At 39.5% G+C, this 24,810-nt stretch overlaps 1 protein-coding gene across 1 annotated transcript in view; it reads left to right on the forward strand.

The window, feature by feature from the left end:
* Nucleotides 1-15,451: 15,451 nt before the first annotated feature.
* Nucleotides 15,452-24,810, forward strand: part of rab2a (RAB2A, member RAS oncogene family) — a 32,795-nt gene continuing 23,436 nt past the window's right edge. The window contains exon 1 of the mRNA XM_050074588.1: nucleotides 15,452-15,673. Coding sequence (XP_049930545.1) covers nucleotides 15,628-15,673 — 46 coding nt within the window. The 5' untranslated portion in view covers nucleotides 15,452-15,627. The remainder of the gene's footprint in view (nucleotides 15,674-24,810) is intronic.

A 24,810-nucleotide genomic window follows, 5' to 3' on the forward strand; every position in this document is an offset into this window, starting at 1 on the left:
GGAAAACAGTGGTTACAAACACAAACGATTCTTCTCTCTAAAGTCTGGAGCCTGCCACCCTTTTCCCTTCTCCTCCCTCTACCCCTCCATTCATCCCCTCTGAGAGCTTTCTGCTGTCAGTGTCCACTTTGTGAACAAGATTTCTTGCTGTGATTGTGACAATGAGAGAATTGCTGTAAACAGGGGAGAGAGACAGGGGGAAAGGGGGAAGGTAAGAGTTTAAGTGCCTAAAAAGCAAATGTAAGCAGGTTGTGGCTGCAGATGGGTCAGCCTGTCTGCCTAACTGGGACAGATGACTTGTAGAATCATTGTATAAGCATGTACATTTGTAAGAGAAATTGAGATATCGTAATGTCTTTTCTAATATCATTACCATTTTTGACCAAACAGCAGGGGGTGAACATTGTCTTAGGTTAAGAGTGTAAAACGGTTTCCATCAACGTAAGTCTTTCTGGACTGGCAGAGAGTGAAGAAACATAGAGAAAGTGATACTGAGTAACACTAAAGGTACACACTGGTCTAGATTCACTTCAGCTTTTTGCTGACCACAATCACTCAAACAGCACAATGAGAACATTGTTCGATGTGTGGAACCCAGTGTGTTTTTAAAGGGAGGAAGCGAACACATTTGGTGAGTGTCGTGTTCAAGAAAGCCCAGTACACCCTTGTCCCTCCAAGAAAATGAACTCCTCTCAGGACGCCTTTCTACTACAACTGCAGCACAGACAGACACTGAACACTCTCCACAGCAGAGTGGGGTGAGGGGACCCGTCACATTCCCTCTTTCCTCAGCAACTAAAGCCTTGGTAACAATTTACTAAAGGCAGTGAGGGTTTCAGTGCAGCAGCAGTACACATGAAAGGACTGTGTAAAATTGTGTGTGTGTGTTTGTGTGCTTGTAGGGCTATGGAGATTAGTTTCGGTTGGGATGGCAGTAGATCGCATTGCTTAATCCTCTTTAACACAACTGACCAACTGACTGTCTTGTTTACTTGTCCACATGTTCACAGAAAATCATTTAATGTTGCATTTAGTAAATGAACTCAAGGCTAGCATTTAGCCTGTGAAGTTGTTGAGACATGGTTCCCCACTGAGCCTCTGGGTTAGCATCTGTTGGACTGTATTTTCCAATACAGAGTTACTTTTGCAAAGTTGAAACATGATACTGGAGTCTCCATATTCTGCTAATGTAGTGGGCAGTAAAATCTGTGCAGCTTGTCACTTTATCTTAAATAATTTTGTTTTGTTTTTATGCATTCAACTACTTAAATATCTACACACCTTTGCCACAGGTGTGCTATTAAACCCTCACTGGATCTCGTGTTTTCTAGGCTTTTATTATTATTTTTGTTACAAGAAGAGGTTGTCAAATTGCCCAAATCTCAAATAACTGAATTAGCACATGATGATTATTTCTTTGAAGTACATTTGGCTGTTAGCAAGAAACTTATCAACCTGAAATGGCTGCAAGACAAACCACCAAACAAAGGATGACTGACCTGCAATTGTCAAATAAATAAACGGTGTGGGGATTTTGATCTTTATATGACTACAATATGAACAATGGACCTCTCTGCCCTGCTGTTATTACAGACATGTCTGAGCTCTTTGGTGGAGTGATAGCTTGCCGTTAGTTCGTGCTGGTACGGGTCCTCTGAGCGCTGGCACACAGTTCTGTAGAGAGTGGCTTTGTTGGTTGGTCCAGAGAACCAAAACAATGAACTGAAAGTGGCAGAAAGCAGTTTAGAGTTGCAGCATAGTTACTTCTCCATGTATCTTTGTATCAGTTTTCCATCAACAGTTTAATATGGAAAACATTATTTTCCAGACGACAGTAACTATATTCTGCAAAAGACGTTTTGAAAATATATGTATAATGTGATTACAGGTTCATGTCTCTTTATTATGTTGCCAATGGACTTGATGTTGATGTTTATTTTGGAAAGTAATGCATTATAGTTGGATTCATGTTAACAAAATGGTTGCAATGAGTCAAGTGGAGACTAAATCAGTGAAATCCTAGATTGAGAAAAAATTGTGGACAATTCTCAGGATGACTTTAGACAAGACTCATGATTGCTGCATTTGTCTACCTGTGGCCACATCAAACGTTTCAGTTGGCCGACAGCGAGAGCATAGGTTTTGTTGCAACATTTGTGGGGGGACATGTGACAGTTTATGATCTCACACTGTAATCCCTTACAATGTCACTTCTTCCAGTGGTGTCCATTCTAATGAAGACCTTACAATCTCTTATTAATATCAGGTGTCCTGCAGAAAACATTCAATCTCCTGAGCACAGAGTAGTTCTCTGCATGATAACCAGTTAAAATTATTTTAGAATTCTAATATAATATCTCTGTCAATGAAACATCAAATCACTTTTTGCTCTAATTATGAAAACATTACTTTAAGACCAAAGGTTTCCACAGGACACAGATAGTATTTGCAAGCCTTATATTAGCGTCTAATACATGCTTACAAAGCGTTACATATCATTAAGTATACTCACAGTAAGAATTTCACAGTTCAATATCAGTATGCATCCCTCGATGCTCAGTAAAAGCAGCAATAGAAAGAAGACAGAGTGAACCAATACAAAGTAAATGAAGTCATTACATCACAACTGCAAGACATACTGTTACTATGTCAGTAAGATTTATGTTCTTATACTATAGTTCTTTGTCAGTAAAGTCTTGGACAATCCAAAAAGGAAGAAGAAGAAGAAAATGAGAAGAGTCCAGATGATCTTTCCTTCTGTGGAAAAGTTTAATTGGAGCTATCATCTATCAGCTCCAGGTGAGCCTTTCTATAAGCGCTGGCTCGTGTCTCATTTCACTATGATCTTGTTTGTCCAAAAACACTGTAAGCTGGCAGTTAGTTAAAGGGGCACTCCACCAATTTTTAGCGTGCCTGTCATGGGGATTATTACTCAGCCTGTGAAAACAGTTGTATGATGTCTTCTGTGGTTCTGGAGGAGTCATGTCTGTCATTCATTCATTCATCTTCTAACCGCTTCATCCTCTTGAGGGTCGCGGGGGGGCTGGAGCCTATCCCAGCTGACATCGGGCGAGAGGCAGGGTACACCCTGGACAGGTCGCCAGACTATCGCAGGGCTGACACATAGAGACAAACAACCATTCACGCTCACATTCACACCTACGGACAATTTAGAGTTATCAATTAACCTAGTCCCCAATCTGCATGTCTTTGGACTGTGGGAGGAAGCCGGAGTGCCCGGAGAGAACCCACGCTGACACGGGGAGAACATGCAAACTCCGCACAGAAGGGCTCCCACACCCGGGATCGAACCGGCAACCCTCTTGCTGTGAGGCGAGAGTGCTAACCACCACACCACCGTGCCGCCCCATGTCTGTCATGTCTAAGAAAATAACTCTGGTGTGTAATCGCTTGGGCTTGAGACTGTTAACAATTATAACAGACAGTCTGCATTACAAACTGGCAACGCAGAGTTCGACATGACAGAGAGAATTGAATAGGGTTACAAAGTGAGAGGAGCTATTTCAGACACCCCTGGCTCCAGAGGGAAAAGTCCCATTTATTTTCTCAATAGACAATGTTAAGTGATTGACAGTAGGCACATTTCCACAGCTTGGATGGGCATAAAAGTCTCCTGGTTGAATAATCAGTACAAAAGATGAACAACAGTTATCTGGCTCTTGGATGAAAAAAATCTAGGGTAAAAAGTCTGTATAGCCTGTATAGATATAAGAGGAGCTGTCCTTTCAAGAAGAGCGATAGAACCAGTCGTTTCAGCAAGTACCCCAAAATGACATTTGTTAAAGGCTCTCTAAGTCTTCCTAAGCTTGAAAAGTTTTTGTCACATACAGCAAACATCTCCTCACAGTCCGCTAGCTACATGTCCTCTGAATATGCTGTGTAAAAGTCCGGTCTCTGTAGGCAGCCCAGGCTCCGCAAATGACAACAAAAACATTTTGGTCCAGGCTGCACCAACCAGCCAGCGTGAGACCAGCGAAAGCAAGCACACACACATGAATGCGGTGCCCATGTCTCACGGTCTCACGCAAACGTACACACGTGAACGCGGTGCCCAGAGAGGCAGTTAGAGCTACAGGCTACAATGAGGCTAAAAGGCGAGCTAGCTCTGTTGTGTTTGATAACATTGTTGAACGTAAACAGAAGTGATGTGTTTTTGTTGCCATCTGCGGAGCCTGGGCTGCCTACAGAGACCGGACTTTTTCACAGCATATTCAGAGGACATGTAGCTAGCAGATTGTGAGGAGATGTTTGCTGTATGTGACAAAACTTTTCAAGCTTAGGAAGACTTAGAGAGCCTTTAAGTTCAAGTGACAAAGCCCTTTAGTGGCCATAGTAGTTATGATGGGAGCAGTGGAGGAGGTCTAAATCAGTGGCCGAGGCCTGTGGGAATTGTACCTACAGCAGTACGCCATGCTGAATTTATGGGAAAAAAACAGGATTTCACAGTAATTAATAAACCTATAGGTTTGTTAAAATACTTCCTGAACCTTCCACTTTGAAACTCCAGGCCTCTGCTTCATCTGTTTTGACCGTTCTATTAGTTGTTTTGAGTTGCCCAACCTTATAGAGGTGCAATTGTAAATTGCTGGAATGCCCCTTTAATTTTATCCAGCAAAACTGTCCATAACATGGAAATTTGGTTGTTGCAGCAGCACAAGGACACAAATAAATACAGATTAACAGAGAAAGATCATTATGTCATCATAATATTATAATAAACATGGATCATAACAGTTCTGTGTGATCATCCGTAAAGGAAAACTTTGATATTTTTTAACCTGGACCCTATTTTCCCATAAATTCTGTGCCTATGTGATTAATGGGAACAACATTTTTTTAAACTGATCCACTTTTGACAGAGAGGGCTGCAACAGGTAGCTGTGAAACAGGCTGCTTTGTAAACAATCAGGGAAATTAGGCATCGTCTATGTATTTAATAAAAGTGCTGTAGTACCCTGCAGAGAAATAAAAACTTTTTCTTTAATTTTGGCTTTATTCGATCTTTTTGTTCTTGTGACCAAACCTCACTCAAGGAGAAGTCTCGTTCTGAAATCTCGCGATAGGCGCCTTTTTTGCATGAGAGTGCTTGGAAGAATTTGTGATGTTGAAGTACAGACAGGGCAGCTCAGTGTCATCTATAATATTTTCAGTGTCATGACTGAATTTGGCTGATTGTGACAATGTGGAAAAGTTTGTCAGATTTCAGAACAACACTTTTCCTTGTGTATGACTTTGTTACACACAATAACAAACAGACTTGGTCAGCGAAAGCTTAAGAAAAGCATTTATTTCTCTTTTAAGTCATATCTATTTTCTGACACTAAACCAGACGAAAAGTCCCTGTCGAAAAATTGTAAGTTTTAGTGTAAGACTCTTGTTTGTCTTCATTTACATATGTTGATTTATTAAAAACAAACCAATGTTGTGTATGTATATCTTAACAGCACCTTCATAACTGTTTAAAACAGCGCATTTAAAAGCTTTCACTCATAACAACTTCTATATATAACAGTAACCTGTAACAGAGGGGAGCAAATCATTTTTACATCTTGTTTTGACAGTTATTTTTACAGTGTAATAACAAAAACTGGAGCTAGAATATGTGTCAACACAGTAGAACTTTTTAACACAAATAAGAGGCTGACACAGTAAGACTAGATAAAGTGCGTTAAGGTTTGGGTTCACACCACTTTCAATCCCATCTGGACCCTCAACTTTTTATAGCAGCTAACAGCCCGTATTTCCCAGCATCCCTTCACATACTGCTAAAGAGCAGCCTACCTTCCTCATAGCCCCAGTCCAGCTCATCTTTCCCTGGGTTATAATCCGACTCCTCATTCACGCTGTCAGCCATGGTGCTTGGCAGTCTGCTCACTGTGGGTAGAAACCAGTCCGTCCTCCCAGTAGACTCCTAGTCACACTGGTTTTGTCCACTTACTTGGACACAAAGTGAAGTCTCTGCAGTCTGCTGGATGGATTTCCAACCGAGCAACAACTCCCTCAGCCTTTCACTTTCCTCTGTATGTCTGTTTCTTTAGTTTCTTCTTCTCTTTTCTCTTTCTTTTCTTCTTCTTCTTTCTTTTTATGTTCTCTCTCACTCTTGTCCTCCTAAAGCCACTAACTGATGTGTGTGGAGCTCTCTGCCTCTCTGTGTTTCTGTGTTCTGTTGCTCCTCCTCTTTCTCTCTCTCCACTTTGCTCTGCTGTTATCTCTCTGTCTTCCTCTCTGTCTTACTTCCTTTTCTCTCTCTCTCTGCAGGCTGCAGGTGTGCTTGCTTACCCGGGCTTTCTTCCAAACTATTACACATCACTATATCCTTCTCATCCACACTCCCTCTAAGCTCTGAGTGTATTAGCTCTGATTATTTTTTCTTTTTAGAATATCATTAATGTTTCTCAGCTGTAGTTTGTTATTTTCTGTTAACCTTTCTGCTGTTTTGGGTACCCTGGTGGTGTGTGTGTGTGTGTGTGTGTGTGTACTGGAATACTGGCAGGAAGGTCATGCTGGTGTTCCTGGTGGAGGCCACAGACCCACCCTTGGGTGAAGGAAACAGTAGTGGTTGAGAAAACAGGCAGAAAACAGCAGGGTGGAGGGAGAGAGAAAGGCCAAACTGTTCTCCAGTCTTGATGACTTCAAGATGGGCAGAGAAACTCTGACACACTGCATACTGAATCTGTTGAACACACCCACATTCACTGTTGGCACAGGCTCTCATGAAGCTCAGTGATCAGATCCTAATGCTTTGAGGACTGTATGTGTGAGGTGTTATTCTTCAGACCTCTTGAATTCTGACCATGATGAATTTAAAAGATGGCTAGACAGGATATATTTTATTTAGGTTATTTGTACAAAAACATGTGTAAAAAGTCAAGTGGGATAAATAGTTCATGCTCCCAATTGTTCTCCCTGGCTTAATTTCTTTCTTTCTTAATCCATATCCTTCAGGCTGCTGATGTTAATTGCCCTATATTCCCTATCAGGAAACTGTCCTTGGAGTCATCTAAATGCAGCCAAGCTCCCCTGTTTCCACACTGTGGAATTAAAAGCAGATCCTGGATTGTCTAGGGGCGGGTGGCTTGTGCTGTCTATAATGTGAAGATAAATATAAAATAATTAATGAAGTGTATGAATGAAATAAATGAACAGCTCAGAGGGTGCCAGAGACCAGGGGCCGACCAGAGACAACTTACTTATAACTGCTGGTAAAGTTAATTTAAATACATAATTAATGTGTACATATTGGTTACTGCATTGTTTTTTAGGGGGTGGACCACCTGCTAAGCAGCTGTCCCAGGTTGCTGAAACAGTGTTTAATGTCCTGGGCTAAAGATTCTGAGAATCCTCTCAGAGAGCTCCTAACTTAGCCTAAAAATTCCTAGCAAGGAGTCTTAGCTTAGGAGTGATTCCAGAACATTCTCAGAAAACTCTGAGCAAGGAATGGACAGAAACTCGTATCTTAGTGAGGAGGTGTGGTTGACCCCGTTGCTAGGTATGAGTCATCATTTCAAAAGGTGTGATTGGTTGATCCTAAAAGCTAGATAAAAATACACTTTTGGTGATAATGGGCATATAATGGACCGTCAAATCAATAGACTTAATCATAGAATCTAATCTCTATGAAGACTGTGTAATTATAAATAATATTTTACATCAAAAGAAAATCTCTGTTAAATAAATAGTAAGCTATACTTTAAAATTATCCTACAAGATGTGTGAAAACTCAGGCCCACTTGCACAGTATTCACATGCTGATAGTTATATTTATTTGCTTACATTCATTTACCATGCTGGTAATTTTTGCACTTCATCCATTTGGTATTAACGAGGGTAAGATGGCTCAGCTTTCATCAGTTTCTGTGATTGCTAACCGGCCTATAAGAAGCCCGCTGCTGCTGCTGCTGCTGCTGCTGCTGCTCAAACACCATTCCTGCCTGCTGCTCCAACACCATCCCTGCAGGACAGAAGACTGGAGATGACAATGGATGTCCTCAGACAGCAGAAAAGAGTTCTATGCCTACAGGAGGAGTACTACCGACTAAAAATTGATTTCCTAAAAAATAAATAGATATTATGTATTCATGTGTCTTTGTGTGTAATATGTGTCATGTATTTAACTATTGTAGGCTATGTGTAGTAAATATTAGTTGGTATATTAGTTCACTGCAGTCACAAGTTCTTAAATTACATATACTATAACTTGCCTGAAATGTAAATTTGTAAATTGGGCTCTGTAAGGCAGTCCACTCTGGGCCAACTACTAGGATACTCCAACATGCTCTTTACATTTTATTTCCATGCCTAATTCTATATTGTTTGGGTTACCTGTTGTAGTTTAGTTGTTGCCCTTGGTCTGGATGGAGGTAAGGTGTTAGGAGCAATGGTTTGCGTGGGTAGCCACTGTCCCCTAACAAGTGGCAATTGGCTGGCACATAATGTCCCTCGAAAAGCTGTCTGAGCCCACTCTCAGAGAGTATTCTGGCATCATGTGTTGAGCCTGGCCATTTAGCAACAATGTCCAAAATCTTATAGTCAGCAATGAAAACAAGTTGAATATTGATACTGTGAAATCTCTTCCTGTTCACGAAGACGGCTCCATCTTCTGACGGTGCAATTATACGGATGTGTGTCCCATCAATTACACCCACAACACCGGGGAATCCTGCGATGTCCATGAATGCCCTTTTATGAGCCTGTAAAGTGTGGATATCCAGCGGAAACGAAACAAACTTTGTCACAATATGAGGCTGTGACAGTGCTGTGTTTGCTTGATGACCTTGCTGATGGAGGGTTGTAACAGACCCAAGTCATCACTGCTGCATTGTTGCATTTTTCCTGTTGCTAAATACCTCAGTGTTGTGATGACTTTCATTTCTGGTGATATTGCATTGTTGCATTGGTTTGGAGAAGTAAGCGCATCTCTAATGAGATCAATCACGAACATGATTGCTGCATGATCCAATGTGTAGCATTTAATTAATTCACTGTCATTCAGTGTTTGGAGAATATCTCTCCTGCCTCTTCTTTCTGCCATTTTCTCCTCTGCTTAAGAAACTCCTAAGCCTCTTAAAAGTCCTCCTCCCTGCTCTTAACAGATCTCACCTTAGGAGCTCTCTTAAGAGCTAAGATTCTTTAGGAATACCTTTTATCTTTACCAGGATCTGCTCTTAACTTTGAGGGCAAATTCTTAGAAAACATCATGATTCTAAGATTTTCTTAGAATTTGGCCACTAGGAGCAACTCTTTGCGCTAAGAATCTTTAGGAATACGGCCCCAGGTCTCAGCGTGTCAAACAATAAGAAGTAAACCGATGGTGATAAAGGCTGAGGTAGGAAAAGGCGTAAGAAAAGAAAAATGCTGAATTCGGAAAAAAAATCATCCTCCTCCTGCAGCTCTGTCCTCTCTGTCCTAAGCCCCTCCCACCAGATGACCACAGGCATATGGTCGCACTTCATAAATTATTGAAATATCATATTTTGAAATAAACATACTACATATGGTACAACACTGCAAATTGACCTTTTATTCCTTCCACAACAAATGCATGTGGTTACATTTAGGAAAATGTAATAGGCTTTGGCTTTACATTTATACAGGAAACGAAAACTGGCGTCCCAGGTGAAAGTCAGTGATTGCTGGACCCATACACCAAACCCCTCCCACCTACCCTACTTGGACTTTTCACTCCCTTAACTTAACTTGTTGTCTAGCCGCTTTCCCTGACACCCTATAGGGCACCGTTACACACTAATGCCACCCGGCTGTGCATTATGCTGACATAAAAGGGGGGCATTTTTCATTGGTGTCTGACATAAAAGTCCCTGCCAAAGCATCAGTATTTGACGACTTCGCAATGAGAGCGGGCTGTCTCTTGAGCTGCTGCAGCAAGGTGGTCTGTAGTGGCAGGGGGTGAGGCGGAGGACACACTGTGGCCCTGTTTATACGACAACGATTTCAACAGTAAACGGTAAACTTTAGTTGCGTTTTGGCCGATCGTTTACACGACAGCGGCGTTTTGGGTGCCTGAAAACGCAACGTTTTGAAAACGGGTTCCAGAGTGCAACTTTTTGGAAACGGCAGCGTCTCCGTTGTCATGTAAACTTGCAATAAGCAGTTCCTCTGAAAACGGAGACTTTTCGCACATGTGCATTACGGTTCCAGTCACTAGGCATGCCGACCGTCACAACAACAATGCCAAGCTCTGTTTGTGCTGCTCACCCTGTTGATTTGAAGTGAAGTGTAGATCTGTCACTGTAGCAACTCCACCTCGTCGTCCATCCAGACAAAGTTATCTGTGCATGCTTTCGCCAGTGTCTTCTTTGTCTTGGTTTGTAATCACCGCGTTGTAGAGGAAGGCGCTTCAGCACAGGCACATGGTGTCATGCCGTGGTGTTGCTTTGCAAATTTACACTGCCACCCATTGGCGTGGCGTGCATACTACAGCGTTTCCAGTAGATTTTGCGGCTCCGTGTGAATGGGGATCTTTTCAATAACGTTGTCATATAAACGCAGAAGTTTTTTAAAACGCAAAGGACAGACTTTTCCGTTTTTAGAGAAACCGTTGTCGTCTAAACAGGGCCTGTGGTTCAATGCTCTAGCTAATGTTAGCTACATAAACATGAACATGACACCACAGCTGTGAGCCTTTAGGTCCAGTTAGCAGCGGGCTAATTTATTAGCAACATTCTCTCTTCATCTTTGAAACACTTTGCTGATACTGACATGTGTCATATCTCATTTATTGTCAGAATCTCTTTTAAATTCTCTTTTTGAGAAGATCGTCTTCCTTTGCGTAGGCAGTTACTGCCAATGGTGGAATAACAACTTGTTTATGAGATTTTCAGCCATCGAATCAGGCTTTCGCTTAAGGAACATACATTTGCATATGTAAAACAGCCAATAGGAACACTCTCTCTCTCTTAAATGACCTGTGATTGGTCAAAGTCTCCTGTCATGGACTAGATTTACTAAAGCATGAAGACAAAGCCAAGAGGAGGTGCAGAAGTCTAGCTTTCTCTCAGACCACTTGAATCACAATATGCTAAAAGGTTATTTTGGGATTTTGCCCTGTAGCCCCAAAATGAAATTGCCTACCTCAGCTTTAAGCTTACTTATTTGTGTGAATGCGAAAAGTCCACAAAGCCCCATTGTGAAATGGAGCTCATACTTATATTTTTTCAAGAGGCTGTAGGCCTACTGTGAAAAAGATTTAGGAGCAAGCCATTGGAGGTGTGTCCAATCTCCAAACTGACAAGCCTGCCAACTCCCAAGCCCTACAAGCTACTGACTCTGGCTTCACTGCAAGCCTTAGTGCTCAATTTGGATTTATTGGCCAAATTCAATTTTTTTGTTTGGCTTTTCACATAATTTTTATTTCATTGTTCAAAATAACAATAATAAAGTTGTCACATGCATCATGCTGTTGTGTGGAAGTAAAAATGAAGCTCACTGAAGTCAACATTTACGGTTTCATTTGTAGTGGTGGGATTGTGAATTGCATCACTGAAACAGATTACATCCAACATTTCAGAATGTCAAGGTCTACTTTTAACTACATCTATCAGCACCTCACAAGAGTAAAAAGTTTATAAAAGTTGAACATAAAAGTCGTATGAATTTTGATATGACTGTTCAGAGGTCACACTGCAAAAAATCAGACCCATATCTGATTTTTAAGACCACATGAAAGAGGCTCAAATCATAATTAAAAAGATCAGATTCCATGTGATTTGTGCTGTTCACACTGTCATGAAAAAATGGTCTGTAAGTCAGTCAGTCAGCACATGTAGGCAAAAAATGATTTATTTATTAATTTCATTTTTTATTTGATAGGGATAGGGATGATAGGGATGCAATTTAACAAAGTTCCAATACAGAGTATGGGATTGGTGTGTCGCACAGAGAGTTTATAGCTATTGCTAATTTTCAGCTCTTGTCCCTTGTTGGGCTTTTACATGTAGACCTAAAATGGTATTAAAAATGTACAGTTTAAAACATCACACAACCACAGTACACTACAAACACAGAAGGCCCAATAAAATACATAGACCACAATCCACACACTACAATACACATACCACAGTACATATACCACAAAACAAACATCACAACATATCCTACAATACATCTACAATAGACATATACACATACCACATTACATATGCTAATGTGAATGATTGATTGAATGAAGGATTTTAAATCTGTAATCAGTTTGATTTCGGCCACTTGCCTGTAGTCAGAATGTAACCTCCCTGAGGCAGGATCCTATCCAAGGCAGCCAGCCCAAACTAAAGTCATTCCCTTTTACACAATCAGTGATTGCTAGTGTCGGACAAGTCACTGAAAATCTGTAATGAATTACTTGTTACACATTACTCATTTAAAATGTAATTATATTTCTTTGTTAATATTCAGCAGCAAACTAATGCTTCACATTGCTTTACTTTCATCACACAATCCCTCATCAAATGTGCTTTTAAACAAGTTCACATCCTCCACACCCCCATGTCACATCTCCTCCATTCAACACATGCAGAAACAGGAAACAAGACATGGTTTAACAAGCAGCCGCACAATTTGAATGGACTACCTGACCATTCAGCAGCTAACGTTACCTTAGGCTAACCCCTTCTCCAGTTTTGTCCACCACCATTCTGGTGTTTCTGTTCAGCGCTGTGTTTATGGCTATAGTTGCCTACACTGTGTTACATTATTTATATGTCTATCTTCTAACTTGTTATGAAATAAAAACATCTCTGAGAGATCAAAACAGATTTTACAGTGTGTTGTGCAGCTGTATGTATTCATTTCAGTCCCCGAGGAGATCTCTTTCTAACTGTTATTCCAGTGCAAGCAGTGGTAGAAAAAATCCACAGTCCTCATTCTGTGTCAAAATGTATTTTTAAGCTCCACTGTAACTAACATTAGGCTTCTACACAAATCAGGTGGGTGTCATAATACAATCACAGTCAAAAAGCTAACAACGTCTAGTAGGATCAGGTGAGAGGACTGTTTTTGCTGCTTAGTGCCTCAACTTACTGTCGGTTTTTGCTACTGTTACGATCGATACTAGGATGAGTGTCACCTATTCTTTGAAGCAGCTCTTTCATAAACTCACCATGTAACAATGCAGCATGCAGTTACACCTCACTGTTTATCATTGTCTAATGACTGTACCTCCTGTGCAGATGTAATGAATGGGAACAACTGTGGTCTCATCTGAGCTGTTTTAGATGTTCACCTGGCAAAATAAAATTGTCTGTATGTGCACACATACTACACTCCTCAATCAGACACACAAAAAGAAGCTTACACACAGACAGTAAAAAAGAATCAGCTCTAAAGAATGGCACTTTGCTTCTCCCTGCAGGAAATGATGAGCCACTACAGCTCAGCTTTTTTTTTTTTTTTTTTTTACTTTGAGCTAACTCTGTTGCTGTAATTTAACACTGTTTACTTGCTGCCCTCATGGCAGTTTCCTCTTAAGTTACTACACTGGTGATATTGATTGATGTCGCACTGACTGCATGGAAGCAAGCAGTTACCAACATTTTTTTTAAAACATAAACATTAGAGCAAGTTTGTTTCCTGCAAAACTGTGCCAATTTCTGTCTTTTACCATAGCACAACCCCCTGTCCCATTTTTCCCCCTTTAGATCTCTATCTCTAAATGTATTTTATATCTTTTATCCAAATTGTTTCCTATGCACATTCACCACATAACACTTCTTTCCATAATTTACAGTACAAGGTAAATATTACTCCACTACATTTATTTCATACCTTTAGTTCCAAGTTACTTTACAAATAAGATTTTTGCATGCAAAACATATGAGGAGTTTATAATATATAACACTTTGTTACAGATTAAACTTCTTATCCAACAGAATATACAAGTGGCGCTGAAACAATTAGTCATCTAATGGCACAGAAAAATGAATTCACATATGTTTAGATAATCATTAACCCATTTGTGCTAACCTGAAATTTTGAATTTCCCTTGGTAAAAGTCAAGATTTAAAGATTTCAAAATCTTTCAACCCATTAGGGCGAAAGGTGAGTTTTTCTTATCGTACTACAGTATATTTACTCCCTGGGCACATGGCACTACTGTTTTTTTCTGTATATTTCTTTATATTTTAAGAAAACCAGTAGTGCCATGTGTCCCTGAATTTAGTATAAGAAAATGGCTGTATCTCAGAACCTATAAGAAGCACAATCAAGCAGTTGGTAACTATGATCTCATAACAAGGTGAATATTAAAGATATGTATACATTCTTGCACAATATCAGCTGGGATAGGCTACAGGCTATATTAATAATTCAGGTACATTTTCCTAATTACACTTACATACTTTTATTGAAGTAGTATTGTTTGTTTACAGAGTGGTATTAGGACTACCAAAGGATCTGAATACCTCCTCCAGCAATGGATATACATGTGTGTGGTAAGGATATGATATTTGAATTTGTGCAACATGTGGTATGATCCTGTGGCATGTTTGGTGTTTCTGATCAGATATGAGCAAGAAAGAATGAGCAAATTCCTTACATTGCAACTTTTGCTGTTTACAACCCTTCCCTATTGTCACATTTATGCCCGAGAGGACATAAGTCAATAGTTGGCCATTAGTTCTAATTGCATGCCACAAGAAAGTGTTGTATTCATTATTGATTTAGTGCAGATAAGAGATCATTGACAATGATCACATGAAATGGCTGGAAGTGACAGCAATTATGGCTGAAGAGACAGAAAACAGGCAGAAATAAATGTACCACATCTGCCTGTGGAGCCAACACATTTGGATGCTTCAGGTTGAAAGATTCTTTAGAGTGCTTTTTTATGTTGTATTATGTTGCAGCTGTGTGTTTGTAGATCTTCCAGGAGAGATTTAGAGGAACTCATTGCTAACAGAGGCTGATGTTAGCTGACAAAAGCTTCAGATCATGTAGATTTGTCTTTTATGAGCACTGTCCTACAGGTACTCCTAATCTTTACAGCTAGGAGCTCATTGTCACACATAACAACACACACAGACATGACCAAATGACCAACTCTGATGATGACTACAGTCACAGACCCTGGTAGAAACCCTGCTGCTAAAGTTTGTTGCTTTAATCACTTTCATCTTTTTATTGTTCCCCAGAGGACAATTGGTTTTTGCAGCAAGACAGATGTAATGTAGCCACTAGTGTCCCCAGACTGATTTTATACGTGTCCTGTAACAGATTCCTCAATAATTTTACGGCAGCATTTATTTAAATGCCAGTATTTCTCTGTCTCTCACAATAAAAGAATTCTTTTGTCAATTCTGGGCTTAGCCGTTTGGCTTACTTGTAAAAAATGCCACATAAGCTGACAATCATCTTAAGATCGCAGTAATCAAAGAACTGTAATTTTTCCGAGGAGACCCTGAAGTCATCATATTGTAGCGTGGCGAGGGCGGACCGTGTGACGTAGAGCTGAGGCTCTGGCTGTTTATTGTTCCTTCCTCAACACCGACAGAGAAAAACAGGCTAACGAGCTGTCAGCTACCTTTTTCACACGGTTCACAGTTGGTTTAACGAAGGTGTAACGGTCGAGACAGCTGACTGCACAAACCAGGGGCCATGGCGTACGCGTACCTCTTCAAATACATCATCATCGGAGACACGGGTAAGCTGCAGCAAGTGCCAGCTAGGCTGCCTGTTAGCATTCGGCTAGCTCTTAGCTAGTGGTGTATTTCCGCAGTGTTGGATAGTCCAATGACGTGGTAAAAGCAGAGACGCAAGGGGTGGGATGACAGCTCCTATTCTACAATCTTAACATAGTTGAATAATAATTCAAACACCCTGACAGTGTCAGAAAATTATACACAGGCACCCTAATGGAAGATAGTCCTATACTACTTTGGCGTAGCAGTTGTTGACACAGTTGGGCCTATTGTCCGTTTGCGTCGAGGGTGGGGGTGTTAGCCACAGCTTGCTAGCTCAGCTAAATGCTTAGCTAGCATTAGCTGTTCAACTAAATATTCAGCAAACAGCTGTCACGGCAGCACATTAGTCGGTCATTAGATCTTGTTACATGGAATAGATAATCATAATAACCAATCATTTTTGTCGTGGATCTATCGTCAACTATCACAGTTTACACTAGCTTAGCTTCTTGTCACAGAAGGCCAAAACGTCAAGCTAAAGCCTTTAATATTTCCTAAAATGGCGTAGAACACTTGTTATTTCTGACCAAATGTTAACGTGAGCTGGCTGTCCTGATGAGCGGCCTGCTCCGTTAGCTCGCAGTACGGCAGCAGGTGCATTTGTGATACTGATGTATTATAATGATGTAGCAACAGTGTTAAAAAACACACAGGGTTAACAGCAGTCATCACAGGTAGAGGGAGAAATGTGTTAGGATTCAATACAGGAAGCCAAACCAAAGACTTGGGTTAAATATACAGTCAAAACAGGGGTTCCCAGTTGAGAAATCAACAATAAAAGTATTATTGATTTTTTTTTCATGCACATTGTCAGTATACTAGTCCAAACCCAGATAGTTATTACAGTGGAAGTTAATGAATCATATGGGGGAAAGATTCATAATGCACTTATCTGTAAATGTATCTTAGATGATCACTGTGGTGGGCTGCAAGTTTACTACAGTGTTATTGCGAAACATGTTTTGCCTGCTGTTGTTGTTTATCACTAGTAGCAAGTGCTGAAGAGAGATGCAGCCAAGGTCCATCTTGATTACATGCATGTCTACACCAGAAATACTCTGCACAGTCCCATGTGCAGTGCAAGCATCTAAAACAATGTTTATTTTTCTAATCTGGTCAAATGTTGTTCAGGTTTTTATTGGTGTTTTAAAGAATCCTTAGCAAAATGAGAAGGTACAAATGATGACTGCATTAACAAGTTTCAGCTTCACAGGTCGTAACTATCCTTAAAAGGTATTTGATAATGTAACTAGGAAAAAACTTAATACGAAATGTCTGTTTTGGTATTTCAGAGGTACCTGTTTGTACAGGATGATATGTGCGTGTGTGCAAGTACATTTTGAAACAGTTTTTATTGCAGAGCCAATGTGTTGAATTACATTTGACTATACCGGTGTGTATGCCATTTTGATAACTTGCATCTACACACTGACATTTTCTGTGGTCGCTATATGACCAGCAGCATTGCAAGTGTTCCTATATGTCATTGTGGGTTGCCAGAAAACCCCAAACCAAATGTCATTGTGGGTTGCCAGAAAACCCCAAACCTTTCTATTTTCTATTGAAGCCCTTCTACAAGCAACAGTAATCCATAAGTCCCATCAACAGTGCAGATGTTATGCACATTTACACAGTACATTTTTCTCATGTTGTAAATGCAGTAGACCACCACATGTTAAGCTTTGACATCATAGGTCCTGTTATCTTTTTAATACAAAATTGAAGAACAGAAGGAAAGAGAAATGTTCATGGATGTTAAGTTAACTTTCACAAAGGTATTTGACAGAATGAAGGCTAAGTTCAAATTGACCAAATCAGCAAATTTTCGCTGTCACAGTGTGATATCACTAATTTGGGTGGGGAGTTTTTGGGACCGTGTCAGAGATCGTGGTAGCATCTAAACCTTGTTTTTTTGCCAAGCACAAACCCGGTTGGCTTATTTGTTTCCAATACAAATCTTCCTCTAAAGGTGAGTTAAGGGTAAGATTAGGCATGGGGCAATAACAGATGTAAATATATATTTAAGTAAAAATGTGGTTTAAGTACTCTGAATGTTCTGTTCAGCATAGAGGAACCTGTTTTTGATATCACTACCTAATCCCACACTATTTGGTCGTGTTTCATCTGGCCATACCCTAACTAAGAGTAGTCATCTACATTGAAGAGTAAATCTAATAGAAAAAAAAGATACACAAAATAAGAAGAGAAAGTGAAAGAATCTTTCCAAATACCAATTAGCAGTCTGTATCGTAGCATCATATTTTCTACAGTCTACAATGATCAAATATCACTCATTTGTATGTAATAGGGCTGGGTAATCTATCACTGTTATATTAATGTCATGATATGAGACTAGATATCATCCTAGATTTTGGATATCGTAATATCAGTGTTGTCCTTTCCTTTTTTTAAAGCCTGCATTACAGTAAAGTGATGTCATTTTCTAAACTTACCAGACTGTTCTAGCTGTTCCATTATTTGCCTTTAACCACATAGTCATTATATCCACATTACTGATGATTATTTATCATCAATCTCATTGCGTAAATATTTTGTGAAAGAGCTAACAGTCAACTCTACAGTATCACTGCGATATTAATATTGAGGCATTTTGTCAAAAATGTCATGATATTGGATTTTCTCCATATCACTCAGCCCCAATATATATATCCATATTTTGAAGAAGGTTGACATGCCATAATGCCGGCAAATGCTACAGCTCTGGAAATCATAATACTCAAGGCCACAGGCCTGCAAATATCTGAAGGAGCAGTTAGTTTTGTTGGAGGATGTTTGCTGATACTGGATCATGTGATTTCTGTCAACAAGGAGATCAACAGTTACACTGGTTGACATTCCACATGTAAACACACAGATCATATAAAGGCAGGAAACTAGCAGAGTGTACATATGTGAATTGTTCTGTGTTGTGATGTGACTGTTCATGATGCCAGCTGGTTTTGATGATGAATTTGTTTAGGATGTTATCCGTCTAGGCTAATTGTTTGCTAAGGGTAATTTAAGCCAAAAAAAGCAGTCAGTCAGGTTCTGTAAAACCTTAAACTAATTATTTTTAATTTGATGAAGATTAAGTGAGTTGGTTATTCCAAATACATCCTGACAGAGGCCTTTTAGACAACAAGAGAAGGAGACTTAGATTGGATGTTTTTTTTTTTGTTTTTTTTCCTCCAAAGGTTAAAGCAAAGTTGATGTCAAAAAGCCATTTGTGGGGTAACAGTTATTTTTCACATAATTATCTTAAGTCTATAAAATGGTAAAAAATCAAATCAAATAATAATAATAATCACATAATTATCTTAAGTCTATAAAATGGTAAAAAAAAAAAAATACATTAAATAATAATAATGATAGTAATAATAGTTAAGTTAGTATTTTTGCTCAGGTCTTGACATTTTGATTTATAACTGAGTAAAATGTTAAGACAATTACAAATATGAAAATTGATCATTTTTAATGGTTTACCAATGTTAAAAGTACATATAGTTTACCCATTTATTATTTTTAATTTATTTTTTAAAGGTTTGTCTGTTTTTATTTATTTTTTATAATTTTGCACCTCTGCATAATAGAACCTGTCAGGTCCTTATCTCGTCCTCCTTCGATTAATTGGGATTCTCTGGTTTTTCCTGAGTACAACCACATGTTCTCTGTCCTCACTATCTGAGGCTAGTCATGGTCTACAGTAGTTTGACATGTTTCAGCTGGGTGTGTCTGTTTGTACCCTAGTAACTGCCATGCTGATTCACCAAAGCAAATACCAGTATATCCCCAATCTACAACACCAGCAGCTCCATCCACAAAAGCCTTTGCTCTCCATGCTGGTCCAGTTGTATAGCAACAGATGTTTTATTACTGAAATTCATTACTTACTACTATTTCTGCTTTAAAGGCCTTGGTCTTCCCTCCATTGCTCTCCAGGTCACAGTCTAAGGGCTCATTTATGCTTAACGTTTGATATGGAGACAGAAGGAGCCTTCTGTCCGTAATCTGCGTTACGGATATGGATGAAACGGAGAAGCACCAACGAAGATTGTGGAGGCAGTGTAGCGTAGTTTAAGCGAGATACGAGATGACAAAGACATTTAAATAGATGTGGAACTGAATTAATCTGTAATACAGTGAAGAGAATTCTCCGTCCACATGTTGGGATGTATATAATGGCCACACAGACCACCGCTGTCTACAACATTGCCTCCATTTAAAGGTACAATATTACGACCTCCTTCGCCATCGCCTTGTTTGTTTTGACTCTGCCCTCTAGTGCCATCTCTTGGCTGTATCTGTGCTATCATAAAGGACATATGGAAGTATGGGGGCAATGACATTTACAACATTTGAAACAGATGCATCTATTTTCATAATGTTAAGGGAGTACAAATGAGCCATAACCCCTACCTGAACCACAACAATGGTTGGGATTTTTATTAGTTTGTAGTCCAACAGCAGTAGATAGTTGGACATGCAGAGGAAAATGTTGTCATTTGACTCATCCAGCTGGTAGAGATTTGTGATAAGCATTACCACTGCACTCAGAGAATGAGGAAAAGCCAGTGCCAGTCAGTCAGATAAAGTAGATAAATGTTTTAAAGGCTTTAGCTAACACCCTTATACAGCAGTGGGTTTTTTTGTTGTTGTTTTTTGTTTTATTCTTTTGTTGTAGTTTTGTACTGTTAAACTGACCTGTACTCAGACTTGTATTTGTATCTGGAATTATTTATTCTTAGCCATTACTTGCACACATTTTTTTCCTAGTTTTTCCATAACTAGTTCTTGTACCACTTTAGAGTAGTGGTATACCTTGGGTATTTTAGTCAGTCCCTAAGACTTAAAAAGTAATTCTGTGTAGTCTGGAAAGTTCCCACATCAATTTTTATTTTAAGCTTTTTTTTTTCTTTTCTAATAGAGACTCTGATTCTCAATTTGTCATTGATCCTTTATGAAATTTCCTCTATTCCAGGAGGGTGGCACTTTTAAGGCCAAATTGTTGCTCTTCACATACTATAGGAACAAAACTGTTAAATTTATTGCTACATGTCCTTTTGTGTGGGGTCTCTCAGATTTGAAAATTCTTTTAGCGTAGGCCAGGCTTAACACTTGCCATATAATTGCAGCATCCTCATTTTGAGTTGGGCTGGTGAACCTTGCTCCAATATTATCCCCCTCCCCCCCTTTTCCTGTCAACTCTCTACTGTATGCTGTCGAATAAAAAAGGCAAAAATTCCCATAATAAGACTTAAGAAAATTAAGACATTTAGTCCCCCGTTCAGTGGAAGCGAAGCTTTGCAGGGACTTGAGGACAGACTTTCCTTCATGATGATATGATGAGGCAGTAGCTGGGGGTTACAGATGTAAGTAAGTCACTATTGATTAAACAGCCCTGAACAATAGAAACAACGATGTGAATTCCGTTTTAGGCTGGATTTTCTTTCCTTTAGCCAGTGGCCTTCAGCCAGCCTGTCCACAGATCTCGTTGGCAGAAAGACAGACTGACTCTGAAAGAAAATTATAGTCTCTGTACTTAAACTTCCAAAAATAAACTGTTCTATGAAACAGTGCCTGTAGGTCTGCAAATTTCCAGAGACTTACCACTTTTTTAAGAGGTTTGACCCTGTTTTCAGAATTTTGAGGTGCATTGTGGATCACTGGTAACTAGCCGAAGCACAGACATTACTCTGAGGGGACTACAGTTCATTGGGAATTTTTTTAACTTAACATGTAGAGTAGGTGCACACAAATGCCATCAAATACAGTATACCTCAGGGAAATTTCAGGAAGGTATTAAAAAATAGATACCACCTAAGCACAATGTAAAGGTTGATGCAACTATAAATACAATATTCTAAAGTCATTAAAATATTTAGCATTAAAACTATTGCATGAGGAAGCATGAGCAATCCCTCCGTGTGGTCACTGAACCTTTTGTGGAGTTGATCATAGGTCAGAGTACAGTGTATGTGTCTGACTTAACATTTACAGCAGGAACCATAGAGGCAGTGTGGAGAAAGTTTGTAGAGAATCACACTTTTCTTGTGCAGTGCTACTGCTAATGGACTGTTGCTACATTGTGTTTAATATCTCTGGCTGATATCTGCTCACATAGTGTTACACCTCTATAAATCACTAAATCTGTTGTCAAGGTTAACATGGGGTCAAGTCATCGTACAAAGTTCTGTTTAACTGTATTTAGACAGTCTCACATAGTCTATTCTTACAACATACATTTTGACTTCCTTTGTTGTCCCTCTTTAGTCTTGTTTATGTCAATTTAGATATAATTGGAACAAAATAAAAGCTTGACTAAAACTAGACAATCCCATATGCAAAAATTAAAACCAAAACTGTGAAATTGATATGGAAAATAAATTGAAAGCTGAAGTAGATTTTTCTTTGAACCCTGGCCAAGAGTCCCTTGCTCTTATGAATATGCCCACACAAATATGTGATCTTTGTAAGCCCAACTTGGCATTACGTCTTCAGCTCATGATTGTATAAAGTTATCCTTTAAGATATTTAATTAATTAAAGCATTTCTCTATGACACATGAAGGGTCTAGCTTTATTATCCAGTGTGTTTATCAGCTCTCTGTGTAGTGTATGTGATTGCTGAGCATGCTACACTAATACGTAACAGGAATCTTAAATAGACTCTAGTGTGGCTCATTTGCTGGCATATGACCTGACTTACTAAGATCAAGTGTGCTAAATGCCTCATAGACAAGGTGGTATTCTGATGTATTATGAATTATTGTTTGGGGGTCACGATTGTGTTACCATTAATTTAAACAGAGCCAGTGGTTTCAGAGTGAGACAGAGGGAGGAAGAAATGTGTCAAACGACTCCCACCAGACTTGAACCAGGAACATTATGATTACATGGCCAACTTTTTAGACCCTGCAAATCTATTTTTAAAATTGGAGCTTCAGGTACCACAAGTCCCTAGTCCACAAGGTGGCCACAGGGGCAACTGTCATTAGATCAATTTCCATGCTTGAAGGCACCTCAGTAGCAGTTACTGTAGGAGGATAGGTTATCTGGGCAGACTTCCTGTCAGGTTCCTTTAGCAGGGATTGCAGTGCTATCTGCTGACCTTGCTAAGTTTCAGGTTACCACTGTAAGTGAGCAGAGCAGTATCTCATTGGCCTGCTGAACACTGCAACATTTGCAGTACAGTATGAATGAAGTAAATTACCTGGAACAGCCTGCCAAAATGAGCCTCTTATTGATGCCTCAAAGGCATCAATAAAAAATAGATTGACATCCTTGACTTTCCAGTCCGAAAGTGTCACCTTAAAAGTACGTAGAATAGTTGTTTTCTTTTTCTAGCAACAAGTACCTTACCTCTTGAATCACTATTGTGTTTTAAGGCACTACAGGACACACTCCATAGAGAAGCTCATACTAAATTTAGATCGGTAATTTTGTTGATTGTACTGATTATCATTATATCAATTTGATTTAATTTTTATTCTTATTTTTTACCCTCACTTGGGGATTGTACGGATGCAAGTGTCAGTCGGTTGATTGGTCAGTCCTCTATTTGTGTCCACAGCAAAGCATCTTGACAAATGTTGGGGGGGGATGGCCGTGAAATTTGGTACATAAGTTCAAGGTCTGTAACGGTGGCACTAAAGTTTTCATTTAGTGCCACCAGCAGGTAAATCTTACAGCATGTCTAGTAAATTAGTGTTTGACAAAATGCAAAAAAATGAATTACATTCCCATCAGCCTCAGCTGTACTCTGTGTTTTAGTGCTTATTAGCTAATGTTGGAATGCTAACTGGCTAAATTAAAATAGTGACCTGTTGTGCTGTGCAAGCTTAACATCAGCATTTTAATATTGTCATTGTTGGCATACTGATTTTAGTATTTAGCTCAAAGCTCCACTGTGCCGCAATATGTGTCCGGCAAGTATTGAGTTTCGGTTACCTGCATTTTAGCAGTGCTTAAATCACAATACATAAGCACAGTAGTTAATATAGGATGGAATATTATGGACTTCAGTGTCTCCTAGGGCATGGCCATATAACGACTATGTATGATATATCGATATATCTTCAGGCAAGATATACATTTAGACAACACCGTTTATATTATATTATATAGGAACTCTTTTGTTTTCTACCGAAATACACCCCCCAACCATATCACACACAGAAGGAAGCATGCATCTCCTGCTAGCTCACCTCGCACCACTGAGCTAGCTAAGGCTATACCTCAGGCGAAAAGAACGCCATTAATGTTTACATCTGACGCTGTCATGAGCACAAAGTGCAGCAAAGTGTGCTGCATTTAGCTTTAGTTACCTTCTGTAGCATCTTGAATTTAGCCACCTCAAACTCCAGCGCCAGGCATCACAGCGTGCTGGAAGCCAGAGGCAGGGCTGGGTCTAACCTGCAACAGAAAGTCTGCTAGCGGGGAGTTGGGGTGGTCTGGGACCAGACCCCCAGCTCTGGGGTTTATGCTGGCTGGATTCGAGTCGCTACAAATGGTCAATAAAGCTAACTCAAAGTAAAGGTCCTCCTCCACCCTCAGTCAGTTATCACCACAAATAGAACTGTTCTGTCAAATGCATGAGATGAAAGGCTGTAAATTGTGATTGGAAAAAACCTCCCATGAAGATAAGCCTTTAGTCTTATATAGCTACTTATATCTTAATTACTGAAACAACATTGTGATAAATGATTCAATGTAACCATTGTTCTAACATAAAAGATATGTTAATTTTTAGCAGTGCACATGTTCTCTTCTGAAAACCATAATTACAACAGCAATGTTAAATGGATGCTCAATGGAGTATGCCGTTAAACTTAAGGACTTATTGCTGTGACTACAGCCATCTTTCTAGAACTGACATATCCAGGCTTCAGCTAAATAATCAACAGTCAAATTGAGCAGGTATCCTTGTATGAAGAACAGCACTCTGGTTTATGTTTGGATAGTCTCATGTTGCCAGACTGATCTCCTCTTTATGTTTCTGCTGTTCCAGTGCAGAATATTGTTTTAGGTTGTTGTACTCTAAAACCGAACTTTTAAAGGGCTAAATGTTCTACTGAACACCTGGCTCATAGCTTAAGTTT

The sequence above is a fragment of the Epinephelus moara genome, chromosome 21 (genome assembly GCF_006386435.1).
Source record: "Epinephelus moara isolate mb chromosome 21, YSFRI_EMoa_1.0, whole genome shotgun sequence".
Taxonomy (NCBI): Eukaryota; Metazoa; Chordata; class Actinopteri; order Perciformes; family Serranidae; genus Epinephelus; species Epinephelus moara.